Source organism: Sinocyclocheilus anshuiensis, unplaced genomic scaffold (genome assembly GCF_001515605.1).
Source record: "Sinocyclocheilus anshuiensis isolate Anshui unplaced genomic scaffold, SAMN03320099.WGS_v1.1 scaffold933, whole genome shotgun sequence".
Classification (NCBI taxonomy): Eukaryota; Metazoa; Chordata; class Actinopteri; order Cypriniformes; family Cyprinidae; genus Sinocyclocheilus; species Sinocyclocheilus anshuiensis.
In genome coordinates this window covers 76,404-86,099 of record NW_015555754.1, presented here as the reverse complement: position 1 = coordinate 86,099, position 9,696 = coordinate 76,404, and the positions used below count along the sequence as shown (strand labels likewise).

The 9,696-nt window shown below is 36.6% G+C and overlaps 2 protein-coding genes across 5 annotated transcripts; both read left to right on the top strand.

Moving 5' to 3' along the window:
- The first annotated feature begins 253 nt into the window (after positions 1 to 253).
- LOC107673779 (E3 ubiquitin-protein ligase TRIM39-like) lies at positions 254 to 5,051 on the top strand. Of its 3 annotated transcripts, XM_016467566.1 has the most exons (5): positions 254 to 325; positions 1,886 to 1,995; positions 3,063 to 3,204; positions 4,225 to 4,251; positions 4,353 to 5,051. In XM_016467566.1, exons 2-5 carry the CDS (start codon positions 1,888 to 1,890, stop codon positions 4,895 to 4,897), a joined length of 822 nt encoding a protein of 273 aa, XP_016323052.1. In that variant the 5' UTR covers positions 254 to 325; positions 1,886 to 1,887; the 3' UTR covers positions 4,898 to 5,051. The 3 variants fall into 3 exon arrangements, with proteins under 3 accessions (XP_016323052.1, XP_016323053.1, XP_016323054.1); XM_016467567.1 differs by lacking the exon at positions 4,225 to 4,251; XM_016467568.1 differs by lacking the exon at positions 254 to 325 and having other exon boundaries at positions 1,920 to 1,990.
- Positions 5,052 to 5,284: 233 nt separating this feature from the next.
- On the top strand, positions 5,285 to 9,470 carry LOC107673780 (claudin-4-like). Of its 2 annotated transcripts, none has more exons than XM_016467569.1 (2): positions 5,285 to 6,339; positions 8,333 to 9,470. In XM_016467569.1, exon 2 carries the CDS (start codon positions 8,493 to 8,495, stop codon positions 9,141 to 9,143), a length of 651 nt encoding a protein of 216 aa, XP_016323055.1. In that variant the 5' UTR covers positions 5,285 to 6,339; positions 8,333 to 8,492; the 3' UTR covers positions 9,144 to 9,470. The 2 variants fall into 2 exon arrangements, with proteins under 2 accessions (XP_016323055.1, XP_016323056.1); XM_016467570.1 differs by lacking the exon at positions 5,285 to 6,339 and adding an exon at positions 8,226 to 8,250.
- The last annotated feature ends 226 nt before the right edge of the window (positions 9,471 to 9,696 follow it).

Genomic DNA, 9,696 nt, shown 5'->3' with positions numbered 1-9,696 from the left:
TTTTTTAAATTCATTTTAAACTGTTAATATGTTTGAATAAGAGATTGTATATGAGGTGTTGTTTATTTGTGAAAAATATAAACTTCAGTTTTACTAAATTTGTGGTATAAAGTTGTGCATTTGATATTTTGTTTAAATTAAAATAATACAATTTACTGCAACACTTTACATCTATTTGAGTCTATTTATGATCTGGTAAGTTGTGTGACTCAGTGTCCGGCTCCTCCCCTTGCTGAAAACACTCCTGTGTACTTTATGGTCTAGTTCACTTTATGAAACTCACCATAGGAGACGTGAACGACTCTCTTTATCTGCTGAAGTACAGGTAAGATCCAATGAGATTAACATTAACTATTGACCTGTCATTTTAAATGTTAGTTCACAATGTAAAGGGCAACAGGTACAATGCAGCTTTTTAAAAAGATGATACAAATAAGTGGTAAATATTTGAATGATGTAATTGTATAATGCAATTACATTTTGAAATACACAGTTCATTTTTAAGTTTGACCAATTACTAAATGTTTATAGCTGCCATTTCAAAAACATGTCTGGAAATCTGTCCCGAAACCTGCTAGATAAATATTTAGATTTGTCCTGATGACGACATGAGGTTTCTGGTTGAACTTGTTCTTCTCCAAACTACACGCTCAACAGAGGCCTCTGAAGATCCCCATTACACTCAATGGAATGCTACACAAACCCATTATATAAGTGTTTGGAAATATTTACATAGACACAATAGCTCAAGCTTTCCTCTGTAAATGATGGTAGTTGCAGAAAGTCAAGTTAGCCTATAAAGAGTGCAGCATAATGTGTTTTTTTTTTTACCCTGCTGTGTTAAAAAAGTCTGACAATAATTTTCCAGTCTCTTATAGTTAATGTGTTTCCATCCAACATCAGACCATCACTACTAACTTATTCATGGTTACTGGGGCAAAACAGGCTATACAAATAGCCATATTTTGTGTACCACACATTTATTAAATTACATGAAGTTGTGAACTTACACCTACATTGAACTTATACAGGGTTTATGCCGGTCTTAAAACGTCTTAATTTGCAGATTGAGGATTTAAAAGGTCTTAAAGCAGAAGTCGTGAATTCGTAAAGTCATGGCATTAAGTATTTCATGCATTACAATAAAAATTAATTTCTTCCTCAATATTTTTTCTTGTTTTCCAGTAAAAATATCAAAACATCCTTAAATTAAGATGTTTTTACTTGAGATGCAAAATATATATGAAATCCTGTTTTCTTCTTAATACAGTTAAGTGAATTAAGGGAGCCACGGTATGCAAGCCGTATTTTTATTTTTTTTTATTTGGTAAACTTCATTAAAAAATAATGTAGATCAGCTGGAAGTTGTATTTTTAAGTGTTGCTAATACAACTCATTGACATTTACATGTAGAGGTCATATTGATGTATTGTGTTCCCTTCAATTTATTCATTACATTTTCTTTACTTGGTCTTAAAAGTTATTTAAACAATCTTAAATTTACTTTCATAAATCCTGCAGAAAACCTTTTATAAAAGAGGAGAATTTTTTAATTAACCCCTTTATTCTTGTCAGTACATGTTATGCTTTCTAACACTAAATTTGATACATTTTATTTGATACATTCATTTGATACATGGTATATTTATGTGCACATTTGGTACTGTCCATGCGTCATCCATCATGGAATATTCAACAAATCATTTCAGAGCAATTTCAAAGTGGAAATGTTGCTATTTTCAAAAGCAGGAAAAGACAAGGATAAAAATAGTTTGACATGCCTTACGACAGTGTTTTAAAAAGGGTCATAATTAAATGTGATTTGCAATACAGCATAGTACTTTCAGGTTTATTCTGAAGGTCTTGTGACATTGTAATTTCTCAGGGATGGAATCTTCCATCAGTCGCCTGTCCGAGAAGCATTTCTTGTGCTCTCTGTGTGAGGAGATCTTCAGCAACCCAGTGACAACGCCCTGTGGACACAGCTTTTGTAAGGCATGTCTCCGTGTTTACTGGAACCTTTTGATAACACAGTGAATCAACATTTTATAAAAGTTTTGTTTCGCTTTTATTATTGATGTTTCTTTATGAAGATTGACATGCTGAATATGAAAATCACATTACTTTTTGTGTATCATTGACAGTGCATAAAAACAAACAAACAAAAAAATGTTGACAACTCATACAAGCTAATCTGCTATTACTTATGCATACAAATTATGATACATACTTAGCTAACAACAACAGTTTAGCATAAACAGTTACCAAAAGTGAGTCGTCCAAAACTTCAGAAGGGTACGTTAGATGATTTTTGTCTTTTATGACTAGTCCCACAATGTTCTATAATGTTCCAGAAAGCAGCAGAATATTCCAGAAACTTCTTGAATGTTCCCATCTTTGCAAAAGCAAAATATCTTTAAAAAAACATGCAAAATTAGTACAAAAACTTATCTGTACTATACCAGTGTTTCATACTTAATGTTAGAAGTTCTCAAATTGATCTGTCCTAAATATTATGTTACGTATTGTAAAGTATTGATCTCCCCAAAGTGAAAATTCAGTAATTATTTACTCACCTTCATGTTGTTCAAAACTTGTATGTTCTATTTTTGTTTTCAGTGCTACATGAAGTATTTTTAAGAATCTTTACACAGCTCCTTCCACACAACTATTGAAGTCTGTTCCGAAAAGGCTCAGAAAGAGCCAATGAACACAATAAAAGTAATCAATATGACTTGTGCGTTATATTCAAAGTCTTCCGAAGTCATGCAATAGCTATAAGTAAAGAACAGATTCAAATTTATGTTGTTCTTATTTGAAAATCTTCCCTTTTGCCATATTCTAATGACTCATTCTCCATCCTGTAACTTGGCACATCACATTTGGTTTTGAAGTCAACACAATGTCTGTAGGATGTATTTATCAGTCTGAAAAAATAACAGCATACAGATTTGGAACAACATAAGGGCAAGCAAATAATGACATCATTTTTATTTTGGGTGAAGTTTACCTTTTAGCAAGTATTGCATAGTATAGAATAAATGACATATTTTCATCTACAGAGCTTCAGTGATATACCGCGAGCAATGAGAGACTGGTCTAAAGTTACACTGGAGACTGATCCTTGTGTTGGCTTCACCGGGCAGGCTGTGGTGGACTTCATGGATACAGTCACGATGGAAGCTAAAAGACTTTCTAAAGCTGGTATGACTGCATGATTAAAATAACACTACAGTATATGCTTCAGTATTTCATACTGTCCTCAGTTTGTCCTTCTGCTTTTAGTAGGCTACATATTTTTTCACAGCTTCATCTGTTTATCATATGTATGCGTTATTTAGCATTTAAAACATTAATGCCATGTTCTGGGGTCAAAAGCTGTACAATTTTAATGTATGACCACATTTTTCTTCTTAAAAGGGCAGATAACATACAGTAAATGGTGATGATACATCCACACCAGTAGGTGGCAGAATAAAGTCCAAGACCGTTGTGGTATTGGGCAGTGAAATAACAGATTTGTTCATGTTTCAAAAATAAACAAATTTACTATATACAGTGCTGGGTATTAACTGCGTACATGTAATCTGGATTATGTAATCAGACTGCAAAAATTAAGTACTTGTAATCAGATTATATTTCATTTTAAAATGCTCATAATGAGATTACAGTTACTTTTTTGTGGATTACATGATTACATTTTATTCACACACACACATTTTATAATTCACCCCAGTTCTTTTTTTCTTTTACATTTTCCCTTCTAAATGAACATACCACTTATTCATGAGACTAATATTTATGCAAGTTACTAAACACTGCTGATGCATAGCTGTGAAATAGGACATGTCTTCATCATATCCAGTGATCTTCACTATTTATTAATATTGGAAGCCTGGACAAAAATATTTCAAGCCTGGAAGACTTTGGCCATGTAATCATGTTTATTAATGTTTTTATGATTTCATTAATTATTCGTTTTGTGCACAGTAATCAAATAATCACAATAATCACTCCATGTGATAAACAAGTTAGGTTAATAGTAATCTAAAAGTATATACTGTACATATACATTTTTCTGCCAATGGAGAAAAATGTGGTGTAGTTAGCAGAAGCTAACTGATTAAGCTAACTCGTTAAACCATGATTTTTGAGAGCAACTTAAATAGCACAGCATCATTGTGTATGCCATTGATGTTTCATATGCAATTTGCTATTTTTCAGAACTAAAGAGACTGCAGAAGTACTCAGGTGTCTTCATTGTACATTTATAGATGTTTTTTATATATAGAATTTGTTTTCTGTCATTGTTTCATTGTTTTGCAAAGCTAATCGTCCATCTTCCTTTTCAGTTGATGTAAATCTGAATCCTCGGACAGCTCACACTTACCTCTACATCTCTGAGGACAGGAAGGAGGTTAGACATGCGAATAAACGTCAAGAAGTCCCAGAAAACCCCAAAAGGTTTGACCGTGTGGCAAACGTAATGTCCAAGGAGGCCTTTAGCTATGGAAGACACCTTTGGGAAGTGGAGGTTGGAGACAAGACTGACTGGGATCTGGGAGTAGCCAAACAATCTGTTAACAGAAAGGGAAAATTCACAATATGTCCAGCCAACGGCTTCTGGATGCTTAGCTTAAAGAATGGCACCCAGTTCACTGCCAACACATTCCCTCCAACTTTCTTCAGCCTCAGTCACAAACCTAAAAGAGTGTCTATTTACCTGGACTATGAGGAGGGACGTGTGTCTTTCTATTGTTTGGATACCGGGACTCATATCTACACTTTCAAAGATGCTTTCACAGATAAGCTCCACCCCATCTTCAGCCCGGGACGACCCCACGGGGAAAAGAACACTGCTCCCCTTATCATCAGCAGTAGCTGCTGCAGCATCTGAAACAATATGCTAGCTCTTACAGCTCTTTCACTTTCTTTACCATTGCCATTATAGGATGCAATTAATTGTATTATTATTATCATTACAAAAATTACTTTTTATTTATTACTGGTGCTTGCTAAAACCTTGATTTTTTATGTGACTAACATACTAAAGCACATGTAAAGTACTTGATTATAATTTTAACTTCTATGTTTTTTGATATTACACTTAAAGTTAATATAATTTAAATTGCAGCGTTGCCTTTGTCATTATGAATGTGTAATTATAAATTAATTTAAATACCATGACTATCAATAGAAATCACATAGTTCACCATTATTGATGGTCACGTTTGGCAGTACACTTCAACCATATTTCAAATACAATAATTATGAAATTACATACAGTATAAAGCTGCGCTTAGGTCCTACATAAGTGGGTAAGCTAAATGTATTTAATATACATTTAAACTATAATAAATTATAATTTAATTGTAAGTAACAATCATTTAAAAGTTAAAAGTAATTTATTTTGATTTGCAATTAGGTATATTCTTTTAAGGTATATTATTTCCATAATAAGTACCATTTTAAATGTATTCTAAAGTGTACTTCCTTTTCATAGGGGACCACATAGCAACATGCTAAGAAACACTCAGATCACTTTAGCAACCCACAACATCGCAGCAGCATCATGGCGGTGAAATTTAGTTATCATTACAATTTATATAGGTTATGATAATCAAATTATGATGATTCATTTTTTATTTAAATTAACAAAATCCAATCTTTTGAAAATGTAGAAGATTCTAATCCAAAATTCCACAATTGTACTTTTATGTATTTATTTATTTATTCCTTAAATGTTATTTGTAACTGTACACATATGCCATTGTCATGAGACATGAATGTAAGACTTTAACATATTGTACTCACTCTGTGAACTTTTATGAAAGCGAAATGAATGAAAGGTAGTAAGAAACGACGGAGTTCACTTCAAGGAACAAGAAGGCAATGGATGAAAAAGAGGACTAGATGGATGGGTTGGGGATGGAGGAGGGCGAGGGCGAGGGCGAGGGCGAGAGAACAGCGAGTCATTGTGCTGGTACACCAGGCACTGGGAGACACACTCAAGACACATTAACGCATTCACACACTGACACAAACGCGCTCATAAGCGCATGCTTCTGCCCACCGCTACACAGACCCGAGCTGGTATCCCAGAGGGCAGCACTTCACTCCTGTCCTTGCCTCTGAATCTTACAACCCAAGTGACATTCACTCTAGCTGAGCCTCTTCAGAGGTCTGAATCTGTAGGTTTCACCTCCATCACAGGTTTATGGCATTTCGGGTCAAGCTCTGTATCCAGATCGAAGGTAGCCAAAGCAAGAAGTTGGAGGATTAGCAGATGAGTGACTGTGGAAGGAGTTAAACTTCAGAGACTTTGTTGTCGTCCATCAGGTAACAACAAGTTCAGTCATTTATTATGGAAATCAGAAGTATGGTTCAGCAAATAACTTGATATGTTACTAAAAGAACTAACAATTTTGTCTAGGCTGTTTTTAAACGTAAGGTTCACGATTGAGACTAAATGCTTGTGCAGCACTGTTACAGCAGCATTCAGAATTGACATAAACAGACTCAGGTCTACGTGGCCCACTCTGAATGTTTCAAAGAAAGCTTCTTGTGTCCAGAGGCTCCTCATGTTTTTCTGAGATAATCCACTCACCCCACCAGGCGTAGCTCTACACCCACCGCAGTGTGAAAAGAACCCATTCTCTCGGATGTATAGTGAATCCAGTAATGCTCACTGTACATAACAGTGCCCAAATATTTATGTATAAAACCACATTAATATTTAAAGGAATGTTCTGGGTTACAAGTTAAGCTGCATAAACAGCATTACCACAGAAATATATTAAAAACAGCATGGTATGATACAATAGAAGCACATGGGACCAGGTATTAAACAATAAAATAAACACAGTTTCAGTAATATTGCCAAGTACAGTGGGTTTACACTGCAAGATTTAAGTGCTAATTTTCACAAGTTAATGGATTAGTGGCAACAGCCTGAAGTCGAAAGCAAATAGGTGCTTGTTCACATGACGATCTGAAAAATTTACATTACAGATGCCCAAGAGATATTTAGCAGCTTTAATATCTAGACTTGTCTGTGACTCCAAATCCTGCCAAGTGAAATGTGTTTTGACTGGAAAAGACCTCAGCAATGACAGACAGTTGTGTAGAGTGAAACCAACAGCAATCCAACGACTTTGAAAGTTGTATAGTGCATGGGCAGCATTAGACATTACACTTGTTAACATGTGACTAGTGTGATGAATCACTTACTGACCTTATTTTATAATATTTCTGTAATCTAATCTCTCATCTTTAATGTCATAACCACGTAATACCACTAAACCTGACAAACAACACACGCATTAATACCAGAAAGTGGCTTTTTACCTGGACCAAAAAGATATTCTACTCACAGGAACGATCTCTGGAATGGATAACCAGAAGTTTGTCTGCTTAAAAAAAAAGTAGTTCCACCACAAGGTCGATTTAGGCAACTGTACAGCTCACATATGTTTACTGAGTAACACATATGTACATTAACAAAAACATGAGCTTTACTTTTCTGACTTAAACCTTCTTTAACACTGGTTGTTGTAACCACAGGTTTTGCCTATTTTAAAACCAATTGAAATGATCTAAAAAAAAAAAAAAAAATGAAAAGGTACCTTTAGGGGTACAATAGCTTGTCACTGGGATATTCCCCTGAAAAGGACATCTTTGTGCCTTATCTATCCCTAAACAGTTCATAGTAGTACCTCATAGGTACTCTAAGGTACTTAAATGCACCTTATAGAAGTAGATAAGGTATAAAGTTGGCCCTTTGAGGGTACTACCCCAATGACAAGCAATTTTGCACATTTTCTTGCAGCATATGCCACAAATGCTGTCGATAGAGCTTAACCCAGGGGTGTCCTGAGTGCTCCTGTAGAGCCAGCTTCCAAAAAAAACTTATTTCGAACCCTAGTCAAACACTGGTGTGTTTTGGCAGGTTGAAACTAAATTCTACAGGACATTGACCCTTCAGGAGCAGGATTGGTAACACCTGGCATAACTTGAGCCCAGAACTTCTCTTTAAGACAGGTGTGCTCCTGGAGGGCCATGTTCCTGAGTTTAGCTCCAACACACCTGCTTGGAAGTTTACAGTGATCCTGAAGACCTTGATTAGCTGGATCAGGTGTGTTTAATTACAACTTTGCTGGATGGTGGCCGTCCAGGAGCAGGATTCTACATGAATGGTTTAAGCTCATTAATATTTTAGAAACATTTGGAGGAGTCAAGAATTCAAGTCCTGTCAGTGTGTGTTTTTTGGAGTTTGTATACTGTAACAACACACTATAACTTTCTGTAACTTGTACGCATTCATTTGTTCCAGTCTTTAGGTCCACTTGTCAGTCTACTCTCTTCATTTATTGGAACTCACTTTGGAAAGACTTTGTCTTCGCAATTCTCACTGGCGTTGAAGTCTATTGAAGGCTTCTGTCTGTGCTATCCATTGGACTCTTCCAAGTGATCATTCTTGGAAAAGATTCACCATGGCAACTACCGGCATGCAGCTGTTTGGCCTGGTCCTGTCCATCATGGGCTGGGTGGGTGGGTTCCTGGTGTGCACCCTGCCCATGTGGAGGGTCACCGCCTTCATCGGAAACAACATTGTAACGGCGCAGATCACATGGGAGGGCCTGTGGATGAATTGCATCTGGCAAAGTACAGGGGAGATTCAGTGCAAGGTCTATGACAGCCTGCTGGCTCTTCCTAGTGACATGAAGGCCGCCCGGGGTCTGACAGTTCTCGCTTTGCTCATCTGCACCTTGGCGCTCACGCTGGGTGTTCTGGGTGTTAAGTGCACCGAGTGCGTGGGCCTCCCAAGCCTCAAAGCGCGCTTGGCCCGCGTGTCCGGTGTGCTCTTTGTCATCGCAGGGTTCCTCATCCTTGTACCTGTCTGCTGGACGGCCCATTCTATCATCAGGGATTTCTATGACCCCTATGTGGCGGCCCCTCACAAGCGTGAGCTTGGCCCCGCACTCTACCTGGGCTGGGGGGGTTCGGCTCTGCTTTTGATCGGTGGATCGCTCCTCTATGCAGGGTCCAATCCCCCTGGGATTCCCTCTTCTCCTACATTTAGCAGTGGCGAGAGCAGCCCACGTCGAGCGGGTGGACCAGCCCAGGTTAAGGGTTATGTTTAATGGCCAGCATCGACACACCAGTCCCCGACAGCCTTCTCTGCTAGAGTTTCCCATTGTGATAGATTCAAGTTAATTTTAATCTATTTTTATCATTCAGAATATTTCTGTAGTGTGATAGAGGTAGTGAATAGAAATGTGAAATCAAGTTTCCTTGCCACCTCTAATGTCCACTTATAAGTCTGTCTTTCTTTGTGTTTGTCTATTATGTTATTCAATAATAAAACCTTAAATCCTTTATAGTGTCATCTCATGCATTTTTTGGAGATCTGTATGTTTATTCAGATTGATTATGTCACTCATGTTACTTAAAAGGATAGTTCATCAAAAAATTTTAATTCTGTCATAATTTTTCTCACCTTCATGTTGGTCTAAACCTGTATGATTTCCATTCATCTTTGAAACACAAATGAAGATATTTTTAATGAAATCTGAGTCATTTCTATCACTGAAGGGCATTACACAAAAACACTGACTTTTCTAAAAGTGTATAAAGACATCGAAGAGTTTTGCAAAAGGTTTAATGTATTTACGTGACATAAGAACACACCTCAAT